At 40.6% G+C, this 16,562-nt stretch overlaps 2 protein-coding genes across 7 annotated transcripts; one reads left to right on the plus strand and one right to left on the minus strand.

Moving 5' to 3' along the window:
• Positions 1-825: 825 nt before the first annotated feature.
• On the plus strand, positions 826-3,876 carry LOC116209677 (BTB/POZ domain-containing protein At3g05675). 4 transcript variants are annotated; one of them, XR_004157300.1, is made up of 3 exons: positions 826-981; positions 1,978-3,352; positions 3,524-3,876. XR_004157300.1 is itself a non-coding variant. In XM_031543403.1 (3 exons), exons 2-3 carry the CDS (start codon positions 1,849-1,851, stop codon positions 3,271-3,273), a joined length of 1,308 nt encoding a protein of 435 aa, XP_031399263.1. In that variant the 5' UTR covers positions 847-981; positions 1,792-1,848; the 3' UTR covers positions 3,274-3,495. The 4 variants fall into 4 exon arrangements, 3 of the variants coding, with proteins under 3 accessions (XP_031399261.1, XP_031399263.1, XP_031399264.1); XM_031543403.1 differs by lacking the exon at positions 3,524-3,876 and adding an exon at positions 1,792-1,860 and having other exon boundaries at positions 847-981; positions 1,978-3,495; XM_031543404.1 differs by lacking the exons at positions 826-981; positions 3,524-3,876 and adding exons at positions 1,070-1,088; positions 1,792-1,860 and having other exon boundaries at positions 1,978-3,495.
• Positions 3,877-4,144: 268 nt separating this feature from the next.
• On the minus strand, positions 4,145-8,222 carry LOC116209676 (BEL1-like homeodomain protein 1). Of its 3 annotated transcripts, none has more exons than XM_031543399.1 (7): positions 8,020-8,222; positions 7,759-7,874; positions 7,325-7,450; positions 6,322-7,222; positions 5,751-6,124; positions 5,585-5,645; positions 4,145-5,267 (listed from the first exon to the last, which is right to left on the minus strand). In XM_031543399.1, exons 4-7 carry the CDS (start codon positions 7,153-7,155, stop codon positions 4,440-4,442), a joined length of 2,097 nt encoding a protein of 698 aa, XP_031399259.1. In that variant the 5' UTR covers positions 7,156-7,222; positions 7,325-7,450; positions 7,759-7,874; positions 8,020-8,222; the 3' UTR covers positions 4,145-4,439. The 3 variants fall into 3 exon arrangements, with proteins under 3 accessions (XP_031399259.1, XP_031399258.1, XP_031399260.1); XM_031543398.1 differs by having other exon boundaries at positions 7,989-8,222; XM_031543400.1 differs by lacking the exon at positions 8,020-8,222 and having other exon boundaries at positions 7,759-7,975.
• Between the last annotated feature and the right edge of the window lie 8,340 nt (positions 8,223-16,562).

Raw genomic sequence — 16,562 nt, forward strand, 5'->3', positions numbered from 1 at the left:
GGTCTAATTCATAAATTATTATCTATAAATAAATAATGGGATTGCGAAGTAGTAGTAGTAGTTGTAATAATAATAATAATAATAATAACCACAACAATTATAACCCAGCAATTATCACATTTGATAATGGGTTTACAAAGTAGTAGTAGTAATAATTAATAATTAATAATAATATTATTATTATTAAGCCCAACAATTATCCCATTTGATAATAGTAGTAGTTGTAGTAGTAGTAGTAATAATAATAATAATAATAATAATAATATAGATCCCCATTTGGAAATTAGATATTATTTATGGATTTATAGACATAAATTACAAAGATAATAATTTATTGTATTTGACAATACAATCAAAGTAGCTCTCATTATAAATTTAACTATTTCTTGTATATAGACAAATGAAATTTCTTTCAATAAGGAGACTCGAATTTAAAATTTTAGATAAATGACGCAATTTAATAGATGACCAAACAATTACACCTTATATATGGATTCTATGAGCATCAAGTCAAGTCAAGTTTGAGAACCGACAATTTCTGATACGAATAATAGCTTAGACATGACCAGTAGTGCGAGACCAACGTAGAATAAAAGAATTTGGAATTTCTCACATTGACAAAATACATAATAATAAATCATCGTTTCCCGATTATTAGTACGATTATGAAATTATTAAACTTCATGCCATTTTACCAGACCCAAAGGAAATTGGTAACAAAAGTATGGGCCGATTGAGCCCATTTGAGGCCCATTAGTGGCCCAACGACATCTTAGAGAGAGAGAGAGAGAGCGCGTGCGCGCGTATGCAGAACGACAGACGAGCGGGGAGAGAGAGAGAGAGAGAGAGAGAGGGGAGGAAGAGGGAGAGGAGCGAACGGAGGACAGAGAGAGAGAGAGAGGGAGAGGGGGGAAGCTTTGCCGAGGTTTGCACCTGCTGATGAGACGTCTGCAACTCGAAGAAGATTCCGAGGAAGCAAAGGTGCCGGAATTCTTCCTCGAGAACCAAATGATTTCCGTGTCTTGTATTTCTGTTCAATTACAGTTAGTCTGTCTCCTCCCTGCTGTGAGCTTTCTGGTTTGCTTCAGGTTTCCCTCATTTTCTTCTTCGATTCTGTTCCACTTTCCGGTTGATTGATATCATTCAATTGAGCATCTTGCAAAGGTTGATTGATACCAGCTTCTTCCATTGATAGCTCTGACCTCTCGCAAAGGTTGTGCATTGAAATGTCTTGAGTGAGTTTGGATTTCAGCGGAGAGCTTTCAGTGGGCATTGACCAGTGAAAGGGTTTTTGGTGAAGTGCTTCTTCGATTTGACTACGTCCTTCTGCTAGTGTATTTGTTCTAAGTGATGGTTGCTTTGCCTTATTTCTATTTGATTAGTTGATTTATGGCGACGTCCTTGGCAAATTCATGTGGAAAAGTGGTCATGAATCCCCAAACATTGCCTTTCAATCAAGCATTCACTCCATGAATAGTTTGGGGAAAAGCATGCGATTGTATGTTATATTTTTCGGTAACTATCGTGAATGTTGAGGAAATAATATCCCCTTCCCCCGTGGAGTATCTTTTCCTTTGTTGATGAGTGATAGCTTGAGGCAAAAAGGTTGATGCTCTTCACAGTAAGTGTTTTACAAGTAATTTTTGATGATGAACTGAAGTTGTATCCACTTCTTGATTGTTGTTTCGATGCGCGTCACGATCTTTCCTGTATGTGGTTAACAGAATGATATGCTCCATAATGTCTTATCTAGAACGAATCTAATAACCAGGTTAGTCTTTTGTCTTGCAGGGTTTCTAAATTTAGAGTGGACATTGTGTGTGAAAAATATTAGACTGCATAGCTTAGATGGAGCCTTCTGTATGTCATCTCACTCGGAATGCTATTGATGTTTCCAGTCTTTTCTTTCTCTTCTCTTCTTGTACCTTGGGAGTCAGAAAGTCTCATTTTCCCCTATTGCTTTGTTTGTCTCTCCAGGTTCATGAACCGAAGGCTCCATTCTGTTTCGGTGACAGGTCAAGCAGTGATGTTGTGGTGAGACTACGGACCCAAGAAGGCCGAGATGAGTGGTTGTACTGCCATTCGGATATCCTCATACAGAATAGCAAGTACTTCTCTGATCGGCTCTCCGACAAGTGGCCCACATGTCAGATCCTCGACTCCCGCAATTGTGTTGAGGTTCACTGTCAGGACACAGACTTTGACTTCCACGTTAGCATCCTCCGCTTATTCTATGATTCTATCGAGCGCCTGGCAGATGATGCATGGCACAATGTCAGGAATGCCCTCGGCATCTTACGGGTGGCGGTTGAACTCGAGTGCCCAGAAATTGTCTCTGCCTGCGTAAACTACTTGGAGGCAGTCCCATGGGAAGAGAGCGAGGAGGAGGAGATTCTCAGGACGATCCCAGGCATGGGTCAACAGGCTTTACCAATTCTCTCTCGCCTCGAGCCAGTCAACCATTCGGCTGTTACTGCGATCTTCATTTCCGCCGTCCGATTTGCCACGTCGTCTCCTCCTCCAAGCATGAATGATCTCAAGTCCACTGCCCAGGAGCAACTCGAGTACATGCTGACCGAAGACGATGACGATCCCCTACCAATACCAACTGATGAGATCAAGTCAGAAGTGAGAGAGTGCATGAAGAGACTCTTAGATCGTTTTAATGGTCTGCTTGAATCCTTGCTGTGTGAGGCCCAAGAGTCAATGCAACTGTTCCATTCTTACTTGTCAGATCTTTCATGGGTGTGTCAGATTCTGACAAAGCTCGAGATAATGAGGGAGCTCGTTATAAGCTGGACGGAAGCATCTGATAAAGTGGTGAAACTCATTCAACTCGCAAGTGAATCCGATGAAATTGTAATCAAGACAAGATTGAAGGCCATAGAGGTTGCATCAAAAGTCTTAGAGACAATTGGGTATGGGAGTGTGATACTTCCGACATCCAAGAGACTTCACGCAGTCCAGGTTTGGCTTCCCTTCGTGAGGGCGACAAGACCCTTGATTGATGCTTTTCTCTCTAATAATGAGGACTCTGCAGAGCTCAAAATTGATGGTGAGATGTGGCAGTCTCTCGAATCCACGTTTGTATCGATAATACTTGCCTTGCCCTCAGGGGACCAGGCAGAGATCTTGAATGAGTGGTTAAAAAGCAGCCATGCTCAGTATCCCGACCTCACAGAGGCATTTGAGGTCTGGTGTTACAGGTCCAAGGTTGCAAAGAGGAGACTGGCAGTTTTAGGCGACAAGGAAAGAACCACTGGTGCATTTTGACGGTTTTACTCTTCCACTTGAGCTTTTGACTCTCACTTGTCATCGCAAGTCGTAGCATTTCTTCTTCCCCTGAAATAGGGTATGTTAGTTTTAGCTTCTCCTTCGTGTATAAATGAAGTGCTTAACTGTAGAGGGTCGTTAAATATTTCGAAGGATGACCCGAAGTAGGCTGTACAGCTGATTGCTTAATGAATCCATTGGGAAATCAACTTTTAATTCTCAGCCTCACAGCATCTCCTTCTCCTTTCAGTTCTTATCTCTATATCCCTAGGAAGGATCAGTGAAGCATCAACATCAACAAGAGCCAGGAATCAATTGACCAACATCAACATGCATTGCTGTGGATGAACTTCAAAAGCAAACAGCATATTCATTCAATCCAAAATAAAGGTCCCATCATGTTAGCAGCAGCCCCTGGGGCAGAAGGATTCCCCTTCTCATTATCGAAAGGACTTACCCATTATAAAGGAAGTAACTCAGGCCAAGTGGAGAACATCTTCATGCCCAAATAGTCTTTTTTGTACTGATAGTTACAAGTCAAAAAGGTAACAGTAGTCTTGCTTCAGAAGCTAAACCTTCAATGGAAAAGCTTCACCTGTCAAATGAGTGCCAAGTCTTGCTCCAAAAGCAGGCTCATTTCCTTATTTTCGTCGTGCAGTCGCTGCAGAAAGTTACCGTGTTAGCAAAGCGCAAAGTAGTCCCGTGTTGATGGGATCAGAGACCACAGTGTTCGAGCCATCCTCATGCGCATTCTTTAAATAATCGCATCACATATTGAACTTGGACAGTTGCCACGACCCAAGAACAGAGGATTCAACACTAGCTTTCAGTGCAGAGAGGAACAGAGCTGACGTATATGACATATGGCCAATGTCAGGAGAAACATTTATATCTATATATATATATACTTCAAAGTATTATGATGATCCATCGATACGATATAACTATGAATCATCGTTCGTCGGAACTTACAAAAATAATATACAATCCCCAAGCATTATCTCTGAAAATCCTAAACTCTTGTTTAAATAAAATACCCCAAGTAAAGCTCGTCTATGGAAAGGTATAAGGGCCCCTATACTAAGCAAATTTTCCTTTTCTTTACACTACCATGGCAACTATACTCTGTTCCCCAACAATGGAAGGGAACAAAAATAGGAACTGCATCAGGCCACGAAGTCGGGCAACAATTGAGCTGCGAACCTCTTCCGGTTCTGAATGTTGATGCTCTCGTATGCGGTGGAAGAGTGGGGAGGAGGGATAGAGCTGTTGATGGCCCCGAACTCGTTCCCTTCCCCGACTTCAACCCGTCTACCCAGGTGAATGCTCTGGCTCGGGAGGAAAGCCTGGTGGTGGTCGATTGACAGCGAGAGGTTCTCAGTGTGCGGAAGCCCCAGAGTCAGCGAGACTCCATTCCCGGTGAAGGTCGGGCTTGGAACGAACTGCTCTGCTCCAAACCGTCCTATTTCCCCCATGGGGTATTGCCCGAATCCTCCTATGAAGTTCGCTGGTGCACCCATGATCGAGTAGCCATCCCGACTTTGCGCCCTCTCGTCCCCAAACTTCAATGTCACTTGATCTTCGAGGGACGAGACATTAGTCGGGGAATGCAACATCTCGGTGCTCCTAGGCTTCTTCGGGCTGACCTGTGCGATCCCTTCTAGCTCCGACGACCCAATGAGAGTGAACCCAGGCGGAGCCCGGAGGCTTTCCCCGATGGAGGATGCGGAGTTGGTCGAGATTGCCTGTGCATCCTGGGTCATAGAATTGGTTTCCTTGGACTTGAAGCTCTTACTTGACATATTTTCGCTAGAATGGCCCTTGTCTTGAGGAGACGAGGATTTCAAAGCCGAGTCCTCATTCGGACCGATGCTCTTGCTTGTAGTTCTCTCGTCCATTCCATTATTTTCCTGTTCCTTCATTTCCTCCACGTACATCTCTTCCACCATAGGCTTCCAGAGCCGAACCCGAGCATTTATAAACCAGTTAGACACCTGCATTTTCGGAGACAATCAGCCTTCGAGATCGATAGACATATCCATAACTCCCAAGAAATTTTTGCAGAGAATCGATTGACATGTATGATTTGTCAACTTCTTTAGTTGGTTGGAGTATATAGACAAGGTGGTCCTGTTAGAGCTAAACGCTCTAGCAGCACTATCACCTTGTCCATATATACACCGAACCAATAAAAACCTGACACCTGTGCTGCGATTGGATGTCACGCTTCGATTGGCTTACGGAATTGGCATTAGTCGATACTCTTAGAGCAACCAATAATTTCCCGGATAACATTGGGAAAATATATTACCTGGCTCCTAGTAAGCCCAGTCTGCTTGGCAAGCATGTGCTTGTCCGAATCCTTGGGGTAACTGCATAGACACAAAAAATAGTCATTAATTTCATCGTACAAATAATTTTTGGCACAATGCAATCAATGGAAGGGTTTGTATGACGGGGTCGCAGTTTGTCCTTACGGGTGGAGGAAGTGCTCGAAGAGCCAAGCACGGAGGATCGAGACGGAGCGCTCGGGCAATCCTCTCTGGGGTCTCCAAGCATTGTGCTGGATCATGCCCAACTGCTGGAGGGCCCGCTGCTGCCGAATCTGGTGGTCCACAAACTTGAGCCTCGAGCCTTCGATCTTGCAACCGGGGCTGTCCTCTTCCCCCAGGCTCTTGTTTGCGGCCTTTATTTGGCATGCTATTGCATCCTTCAGGCACCGGAACTGCTTTGAGATTGTCTGGAGGGCGAGAGCCGTGTAGGTCTTAGCTGACCCGATTCCCGCAACCTGCTCGAACGAGGAGATCACTATCCGCATCTGGTTGTGGTACTGCCTGTATCTTTGCTCCACCTGCAAATGTATAGCTTTCTATTAGAAAAAGCTCATCTATCGAAATTCGTTTTGCTTATCGGATAGACTTGTTCGAAAATTGTGTGTTGAATTAACCCAAAACATAAAGAATGGATCACTCCCTCGATCGACAATCATTTACATATGCTCGCGGACGTGTTGTAATTGTAATCGAAAGAAACAAAATGATTAATTACCTCATCAAGCATGTTGATAAGCTTGGCCTTTTTCATCTGAATCTCCTGCCTCTCGGCTGTGGAGAGCTCGGCCATGTTGCTCTTCCCGCTACCGTCTTCCTTTCCCGCCGCTGCGACTGCTGAAGAAGATGATCCTCCTGTCGCCTTGCTCTGCCCACTGCTACTGGCCTTCTTTGAGGTGTCGGCCTTGTTCATTCCGCCCCCGACGTTGACGACCTCATCGAGGAGCTCCTGAGCCGCCTTCAAGTATTTGGAGCTCAGAAGCATCCCCTGAAACCCCGGGACCCCACCACCGTTGTTAGTGACTCCTGAAGCTGAGGCCGAGGACGGGGACCCGCCGCCACCGCCCCCAGAGGCCGCCGGCTGTGGCGGTTCACGCTCGTTGCGGAATGATCTGAATCCGGGGGGCTGCTGGGAGGAGAGGCTGAGGGACAAGCCCCCCTGCTGGGAGTGGGAGGGGCGTGGTGTCTCGCGCGCAGCTGCGGACGGGTCCACGGGGTTCCAAAGGTTGTACTGCAGGCGTGGGATCAGACCATGCAAGGGGGAGATCTCGTGCTGCACGTGAACGGTGCTCCGGTGGTCCTGCGAGGCCGTCGTGGTGGTGGCGCTGGTGGGCAGGGGTATCCCAACGAGCTGCTGGGACGGCTGCGGCATGTGGGCGAGATGGCTCGTCGATGCGGTGGCAGCAGCAGCGGAGTTGAGGAACACAAAGTTGCCACTGCCCCCCGGCGGAGCATCAGCAGAATACTGCACGTAGCTCGGGTTCATGAGAACGAGAGTCTGCAGCCCATCGGGGGCTTGGATATCCGAATTCTGGTGGAAGTAAGTCGCCATATCTACGATCAATATACGGTACTTATACTCAACAGAAAAATGATCAGGAAGCTGTATCTTCTTCGATCTGCGGCCAAGAGACAAGTCAACACAGCAAGTCAATTACAACCAAACAAATCCACGAAACCGATCCGTTTAACCCCGCAGGTAGCAATCTCTCAACTCGTACCTTAATTCGGAGACGCTGTGGGATGGGTCGGGTATGCAGCTAGCTCGGGTTCAACCCATAGGAGGGGTTTCGCTTCTCCTGTTGGATGCGATAGAATGGAATCGAACCGAGACGAGGCCTAGTACACTGACAAAGATGCATATATACACATACAGGTTGAGAATTAGTCAATCAATAGCATAGGAGCTGGAGAGGGTGGAGAGAGAGAAAAGGGTCAGGATATGGAGCCATGGAAGTTTTTTATACAGGCAGAGAGAGTGACAGAGGGAGGGGGAGATATGGAGAGAGAGAGAGAGAGAGAGAGGTAAAGGGCACTGACTGACAGGGAGAGACAGAAGGATTCGTTCATTGAAAGGAAGGGACTGATTGATGATTAAAAAATAAAATATTATATGGGAAGGAGGAGAGGAGGAGGAGGAGAAGTAGTGAAGTACCTGATGATGATATGATGGAGATCCGACGGTGCACGTGCTTCTCCTTCTTCTCCGTCTCCTCTGCTGCTATCATCATCACCACCACCATTATCATCAAATCCTCTCCTTCAAACTAACTGCAGATGAGATGTTCACTTCATCAGTTAGTTAATTTCAGTTCTCTGTTTCTCTCTCGGACACAGAGATAGAGAGAGAGAGAGAGAGAGAAGAAAGAAAGGAAGAAAACGAACAGCTGAGCTGAGCTGAGCTGAGAGCACCCACTTGGTTTTGGTTATGGAATTGGAAACTGGGGAAAGTACTAAAACAATATATTTATTTATGTAATCAGATGAGATGACTCTCTCTCTCTCTCTCTCTCTCTATGTATCTCTCATCTCTGCAACTCACTTCCTCTACAGTACTGACAGATGAAGAAAAGCTGAAGAGAGAGAGAGAGAGAGAGAGAGAGAGAGAGATTGGATGTAATGTATGGATGGATATAGGAAAAGAGAAAGATACCCATCTTTCTTATTCGTAATGCCCCTCCCTCTCCTCCCTCATTATCCACATTTCACCCTCCCCAAAAAAAAAGAAAAAAAATGAATTTTTGAATTTTTAAGGGGAAAAAAACAACATTGCAGGAACTTAGGATTTACATACATGTCATGCCAAGAAAGCAACTATACTTTTTTTCGATGTAAATTTTAATATTCGAAAAATTAATGGATCCCGACTAATTCAGTAAATTATGATAATATTTTTTCAATGAATAATTTTCGTGGTTTTGTGTGAAGAGCGGAACCTGCGAAAAGGGATCAAAAGAAGGGAACAGCTCTCTCTCTCTCTCTCTCTCTCTATTTTCTTGATTTGACGCTCCCTGGCCTCTTCAAATCATTTGATGCAGAGAGATGAGCTGAGCAGTGATAATGAATGAATGAATGCATAAAAAAGAACTGGATTTTGATCATTAAACAAACGGGATTGAAAAAAAAAAAAGAAAGATAAATTCTGAAATTTGAGGGGAAAAGAAAGAAAGAAAGAAAGAAAGAAAGAAAGAAAGAAAGGGAATCGAAAGCGAGTCAAAAGAGAGAGATGCAAACAACCGAAAGACGAGGGAACGTCTCCTTCTTACGCTTACACCCAACCCATAAAGATCATTGATGATATAAACTGAAGACATATTATCATGAAATAACAGTACAGGAAAATCACCATATATGATTTAGTTGATAAATAATATTCTAGTAAGTAGATTTTGCATATTCTTAAATTCATTAGATCATTTCGTAGTCAGGATAAATTAATCGATCGTGATAAATTAGTTTCGAATAAAATTGAGAATACTTCGTGATGTTCTTGGAAAAAAAAAAAAAGTAAATGGAGAAAGAGGCAGAGGGTCCCTTGCCTTGCTATCCCAATTAATTAAATCATTAAATATCTGTTTGTCTTTTTCGCATTTTTCTCCTCCTCTTTTTCAAATTTTTTCCATGCATTAATGAATGATGAAATGAAAATTCAATGGTTTTTGTTATTTTTGTGGTGGGATGCAAGAGTTTGGAGATAAAGCAATTTAAGTTGCTGGAAACACAGGACCCAACCACCATTACACACCACCATCCCCCACCACCCCCTACTTTTTATTAATTTTATGCTAAAAAAAGTCACCAGATACGTATAATTTCGGTCTCCCTAGAACTTAGAGGTCTATAATATACGCATGTGTATACGATTAGACGGTAAGGCAGGTTCCCCTTCTATGCATTGTTCGTGTGTTATGAATTTTCCATCTAAAATTATAACATAATTAATATTCCCAACAATGATGAGAAATATTTCATGTTGAAAATCGGATTTGAAACATCGTGATTTCATGTGATAGCATACCTGTAAATCTTTTGCTTTTTTATAATCAGGGTTGAAACTTGAAAATAGTTTTACCCGCTAAAAGATCTTTTTATGGGCGCACACACCATTTGAGAGAAGTTTCACTATTTGATCTCCATCACTATCTGTAACAAATGATTGTAAAAGAGAATGAACAGTCACCGACTTTTTCGTCATATTTGATGTCCTGTCAACTCTCTCTGACGTTAACAGGAAGAGTGGATTATATTGCAGTAACTTTCTAAACACTGATATACATTCAGTTTGTTCGCCGTACGGTTAGAAATTAAGGACAGTCCTCCATGCGTACAAGAACTGAATTTGACCTTACCGGAGTAATTTAGATCATACATAGCTACATAATTAGATAGCATTAAGGTTAGGGTTAAGGTTAGGATGGTACAGTCTCATAGTAAACCAGTGATCAGGCATATTAGAGTTAACTTCAATTATTATGTGGCTGATTCATTGAAACTAAAGATCTTATGGAGAGGACAATTTTGTACGATAAAAATCGAGCAGTCGGATGCTTATAATGAAGGTTCAGATATATATAAACATATCAAAATAATAATAATAATAATAATAATAATAATAATAATAATAATAATCGTCATCATCATCATCAGATTATTATCAAAGCGATGTTTCGTGATGACTACTTTTATTGTAAATACTGTTTCACTGTCACTATTTTATTTTTTGCTGGATTAATTACCACTTCTGTTACCATCTAATTAGCTGAATACCTAGGACTTGTTTGCTATGGAAACTTCAAAACTTTGGTGTAAGCTGGGATGTGCTTCATTTATGGAGCTGCAGCCTGAAGAAATTGACATGATTAATCAATTATTACTAGTAGGACAAGCTACCTCCTGGGAAATGGTCATACGAGGTACAGATTGACTACAGAAGTTAAGGTTGTAGTTAAGATGTCTGAGATAGTAAATTAAAGAACATCACAGAAAAACAAACCTAAGGCAAGTTTTTTTTTTTGGAAATGTTTGAGGGGTCAATGCCAGAACTCAGAAGCTAAATAATTTATAATGATGAATTAAGTATTTATTTATAAATCAATTATCTTTTTTTCATTTATAAAAGAGGTTAGTGAGCCGAATACTCTTTTTTTTAATTGTTATCTCTCTGATAATAATATCAATTGCCATTTTAGAGAGGAAATTCTATATTGTTACATATTAATTGAAAGGTCAAAGTCTTTGAGATGTGTTGAGCAACCATTAGAATATCATCATTAAGATTTGACTTTGCCCTTACATATATATTCCACTTATACTCATGTCACTTTTAATTAACCCTTCTCGTTAGGAACAGCGCGAGACTTATATATACACGTGTGTGTGTGTTGGGTTGTGTGTGTGTGTGTGTGTGTGTGGGGGGGGGGGGGGGGGGGGGGGTTGGGCGAGGGGGAGGGGGTTTCTACATTTGACTTATACATCAATCCATTAGTTGATATTGAAACATATTCATATTCAATTTCCCATAAGCTCGACTTTGATATCCATATATTATGCAGAAAAACAGAGGATGTGCCCTTTCTTTGTGTTTTCTATGGTACGGGCACGTACAAACACATGCATGTTAGTGCTACATATCACATCAAAATATGCAGATGTGTGGATATATATACATGTCTGTGTTGATATATCTCTATCTTCCGAATCTCTCATGACCTTATATATTGTACACCTCGCCTCGATTGTTGTCGACCAATATATAGCATATAAAATAGAAAGCGGGCATTTTCGATGATGATTGATGACAATAGGTAATAACATAGAAAGTGGAGTTGCTTCCATTGGTATTGTATATGTGAAGAAAAAATGTCAATCAATAAAGCTTTAGGGAATGATTAGTATTTTTTTTTGTCAAAAAAATGATTAATATGTTAAGTTTAGTTCAGTCCGATATTTAAGAATTTTCCCTTAAAAATATTTGCACTAATGGTGTGCCAACATCGCAAAGGCATTCTAGTTTTATTTTAGGAATTTTTACCTCAAATGATCCATGATTTACGCGTTTTGTCAAATCTATTCAATATTTTTTTTGTCAATTATATCACATGATTTACATTTTGATTCAAATCTATCATGTCGTTATATCTCCGTCAACGTCTAATGGTTTTGCTATAGTAACACTTTTTATCCATGATAAATTTTGAGTAAAATATAAATCATGTGATATATCTGATAAAAAAATATAAGACAAATTTAATAAAACGAATAAATTATGAATTATTTTAAATAAAATTGCCTTTATTATATACGAAAAAAGAATTGATTGTTGTGTCAAAAAGAGGCAAGTAAAGAGACAAGATGTGGAAAAACAAGCAAGGGGATTTCTCACTTTATTGGAGTATGTGCGCATTATCAAGACCTAAGAAAGAAGGAAACCTAGTTGCATTTGTCATCATCATCGATTGCACCATTAACCCCGTTATTTTATTATACATGGGTGTCGATCGTATATATATTGTCAAGGTCATTGATCAAGTAATATTCTAGTAGATAAATTATATTAATTAATTTTCCAAGATTTGCAATCTAGTGCCAAACTGTGACCATCAATGGATGCTATAAGGGGTAAATGTGTGACCCCATCTCTCCTAGGAGAAAACATTATTTTTAATAGCTATCCAAATGTTTATCCCAATAACATCAAAAACAGTCATTACTCATTTGATGATCATAACATTAGTTTAGATGAGGTAATCTTATCATTCTGATTTTTATATTAATTATTGCTAATTTCTCTGCTTGATCCCAGGCATGCATTATCTCTTCAGGGAAAAAAAAAATATATATATATATATATATATATATATATATATATAGGAGGAAATCATGTTAGGTGGAACTTTGGCGGAACATGATTGGCTGTTGGCTAGAGGATAATCATGATTTTTAGTAAAAAGAGTGGGGAGAATATCCATCTTTTTTTTTTCTTTGCGTGGGCTCCAAAGTCCACCATATGGTATATTATGTGATCATTAACTCACATCCTACAGTTAAAAAAGGATGGACCGAAAAATTAACCGCATTTTTGAAAAAACATCAAACAAGTTAGATTTTCGATACTGCTAGGTTAACTGTTCATCTTCTCGATTGAAAAAGAGAGCGCATGCATAATCTATCTCCATACATGAAAATAGGGTCCACATATGAATATGACCCGACCTTCAAACCCAATCATGCTAGTCAAGACTAGAGCAAAGAGGTTCAAACAATGCCATGAAGGAGTCATGGATCGAATCCTATCTTCTCTATATATACAAACAGTATTCGAAATGAGGCGAGAGATTGAGCAACGTAAATCACCATGCTTGTAAGGGTTGTACGAATACACTCTAGATAAAATTAGATAAACGTACGAAATGGTTAGCATTATTATAAACTAATGTGCATGGTCTATTATTGTATAAAGACACGTAGACAAGTAGGAACAATTACTCTTTACTAATATTGAAGGAAACACGCGTACGATAAAAGGACAAATTTATTGGAGGCATTATCATTGTTTATTTCATGAAAAAAGAAAACGTAAACATAGCGAGCTTTCTTGTCGCACCGGAAGCTTCATATTTTCGGTCCTCGTCTCGAGCAGCCTCTCTCCAGTCCAGATATTTGCTGGTGGATTTCATCTTAATCGTATTATATTGTATTATTAAAAGCAACGGTGCCATATTATATAGGGATATATATAATATGCATGTATATTATTTATATTATACACATAACATATGATAATATACTCCTTTTGCTAGCTTTTTCTTGGCAAGGGAATGAACCAAAGTCAAGTTTTTCCTAATAAATTACACTGACCCTTCACTTTTAATTAGTTTATTTAAATGGAAGTACCAGTAGAATTTGCAGCTTTGCCATCCCTTAATTGGTGGCTCTACGATGCACCATCCCAGTCATGTTTGGTTTACAATTTTCCACACAAGAGCTGGACCACGTCGGTGTGACGACAGCATATCGGTCACGAATAATACGAGCATATGTAAAGCTTTTGACAATTTAGTATGTGCCATGTAGGTAAGCGTAAATGAATTTTCAGACCGATATAACTTTATCAACAAAGCGAAGCATCCAAATGACCCATTTGATTCTATGAAAGAAAGCCAGCTTATTAAATTACAACCACTTGATTACAATGAGAACTATAAGGAGTTAATTAAAGAAATTGTTAATCAAAAGGCAAACGTTGGGACATTTCTACAAGAGGAATTAAACATATTGGGGGAAACCTAGTAATAGTATATGGCGCAGCTACTAAAAGTTACATTTCACATTCAAAAATATATAAAGGACTTTGTGTCATGCTAAAACGATTTTTTCTAAGTTAAATGTTAAATGTGTGTGGATCCCGCACCTATCTCACATTCAATAAAAGAGAGTGACACGAAATCATACTAAAATTTTGTAAAGTTTAATGCAATATGAAAGGACTTTGTAATTAACATAATATATGATTTTTTTTTTAGAAAAAAGAAAAAAGCAATTTATATATTGGGGAACTTATGAGAAATAAAACATGTAAAGGAGAAGATATTGTGAGTGTTACTCAATCATTTGACTGAATAACACACACAATGTCTCAGAATCGAAAAGTGGCCAATTTTCAGACATTTAGTTGATTTTTATTCATATGAAATAGTCGCCCAATATTTTTAGAAGGGTGGGGGCCATGCCTGGGAAGGGTCCAAAAACGTCCACGTCACACGCGCACTAAACGCTCAATCGGGAGGGGGAGAGAGAGAGAGAGAGAGAGAGAGTTAGGCAATGGGGTTGTGGGGGTGGGTTGGGGGGTGGGGGTCCCACAGGGGGCTTCCCTGGTTCCACGTGCCAACTCCACTGCAAAAGCACTTCACCCCGACTTTGTTTGGACTTTAGCTGGGAACTGACACAATAACCCGCTATCGGTCCCCACGGCCCGTGGCTTCCCCCACTGTGTACGCGTCAACCAAACAGCACCCCTACCTCCTCAACCCCTACCCTCCGCCTTGCTTTTACGAAGATTCGCCCGCCCGCCCGCCCGCCCGCCGGCCCCCCCACCCCTTCTCCCTTCCCGCGGGGCGGGGGCCGCTGTCCAATCAAAGCACCCGGGTGGGCCCCACTATGTCTTTAAGGCGTGTAATTCCACGAATCCGGGGGCCCCACGTGTGAAGCCAAGTCAAGAAAGCAGCCAATCGGAGGAGAGCCCCATCTCTACGGATCAACTGCTTCCCTTCCCCCTTCTTCTTTCTTTCGTTTATCATTATTATTACTCATTATTTTTTTGATAAAATCGCGGTTTCACTGTACCTTCATCCAATAATTTTACAATTAGAATCGAACTTGTAATTACTAGAATTAGTTCTCGTTCACTTATCGATTCGGCTTTAAAAAAGAGATATTTTCAATAGATTTTAAATATTTCATTGTAAATAAATTCCACCGATATGGAGTATATGATTTACTTACTGCACTGTACCTGGTGATTTATACTCATAACTATTTAATCGATGTTAAGGGGATATTGTTGTTATTATTGTTTTTAGTACTATTATGAATTATTAAAAATAGTGCTATTATATTATCACAAGGAAAACCAGTGTCAAAGAAAGAAAAAACTTGTCCCTGTCGGCAGACATGATTGGACACGTGTTGCACGCACGTCCCACGTGAGGGGGGCGGCCCTGGTTCTATCCCTTACTCGGGTTGGTTAACTGTGGATCGGCCACCTGGGTCGGGTCTGTCCCTATCCGAAAATGACCCCCTTTTTTTAATTTTTTGTTGGAAATTCATCATCGTTGACGACCACCGTGTGATAATTTTTCGCGTCACTCAAGAGTCAGCTATCGCAGGTTAGTTTTTTTCGTTTTCTTTTTAACTTCATTTCATGCCCTTTTCCTTCTCTCTTTTATCATTTGATCACTTCGCGATGGGTCGGGTCAATTAGTTTCAATGATGATTTCTCGGCTTGCTGTCGTGTTACCCCGTCGACCCACCTCTATCATGGCCGGGGTCTTGCCGATCGTTGCCTCGGTGAGATCATGTCTGACTGCCATCGTCGGTGCTTTAATTAGCTGCGTATTTGACCTTGTCACAGTGGCTAGCAAGCATATTCTGTGTCAATGCATGCATGCGTACGTGGTCCCATCCTGAGACCAACATGGGTAACTCATCAGTAGATTAATTCTTGGTCTAATATATGGGTACATACAGTCCGTACGCAATGAAGCCCTAGCAAGCTAGCTTCTTGTCATGTTTGATACTTTCTTTCTTCTATGTAGATTAATATTAACATATAAAAAATTAATTAAAAGATGAGAGATAATGTAAAACCAAGGAATTTTCGTCTGCTTTGGACGTGGCTCTTCTGCCTCCAAAAAGACGGATTTAATAATAAATACTATATATAAGATAGGTTGTAATATGAGAAATTGATCTAGTGCAATAATGGGATAAGACACCAATTTGGAATCAAGTAGTTTTAAATTCGGCAATTACCGGGAAGTCTTAAGTGCTCGTCATTTATTTCGAATTATTTCTTATCTTTGTATTAGTTTTATAAGCCTGCATTTATTAAAAAAAAAAAGGATGCAATATATAGTTTGGGGACGCCGCTTGTGTGATTTAAGCAAATCATCACCTTACAATCCTTATCTTTGACTGTGCTCGGATTCTCTCGTTGAAAACTTTACTACTATTACCTGCGATGTGGACTCTCTAGAAATATATATTTGTGTTTGATAGCAAACAACCAATATCGATCGACCAACCCATCATCCCATTAATTGTAGAGAGGCCCACTTCATGACTCCCAGCTCATAAGTTATATGTACATATATGTTATATGACTTCGCTCTCTCTTCTCTTCTCTTGCATCCTTTTGTATTTTTGCTCTTATCAAAAACCCTACCTTCTTCGATGGTTTGT

This window comes from Punica granatum, chromosome 5 (genome assembly GCF_007655135.1).
Source record: "Punica granatum isolate Tunisia-2019 chromosome 5, ASM765513v2, whole genome shotgun sequence".
In the NCBI taxonomy this organism is placed as follows: domain Eukaryota; kingdom Viridiplantae; phylum Streptophyta; class Magnoliopsida; order Myrtales; family Lythraceae; genus Punica; species Punica granatum.

What these genes read in the sequence shown, in the direction of transcription:
- LOC116209676 (XM_031543399.1), bottom strand. Translation starts at nt 7,155, where the DNA reads ATGGCGACTTACTTCCACCAGAATTCGGATATCCAAGCCCCCGATGGG. An exon ending in TTATCAACATGCTTGATGAG is followed by an intron (nt 6,125 to 6,321) that starts GTAATTAATCAT and finishes ATACATTTGCAG; the next exon opens with GTGGAGCAAAGATACAGGCA. An exon ending in TTCGAGCACTTCCTCCACCC is followed by an intron (nt 5,646 to 5,750) that starts GTAAGGACAAAC and finishes GTGTCTATGCAG; the next exon opens with TTACCCCAAGGATTCGGACA.
- LOC116209677 (XM_031543401.1), top strand. Translation starts at nt 940, where the DNA reads ATGAGACGTCTGCAACTCGAAGAAGATTCCGAGGAAGCAAAG. An exon ending in AAGATTCCGAGGAAGCAAAG is followed by an intron (nt 982 to 1,977) that starts GTGCCGGAATTC and finishes TTGTCTCTCCAG; the next exon opens with GTTCATGAACCGAAGGCTCC.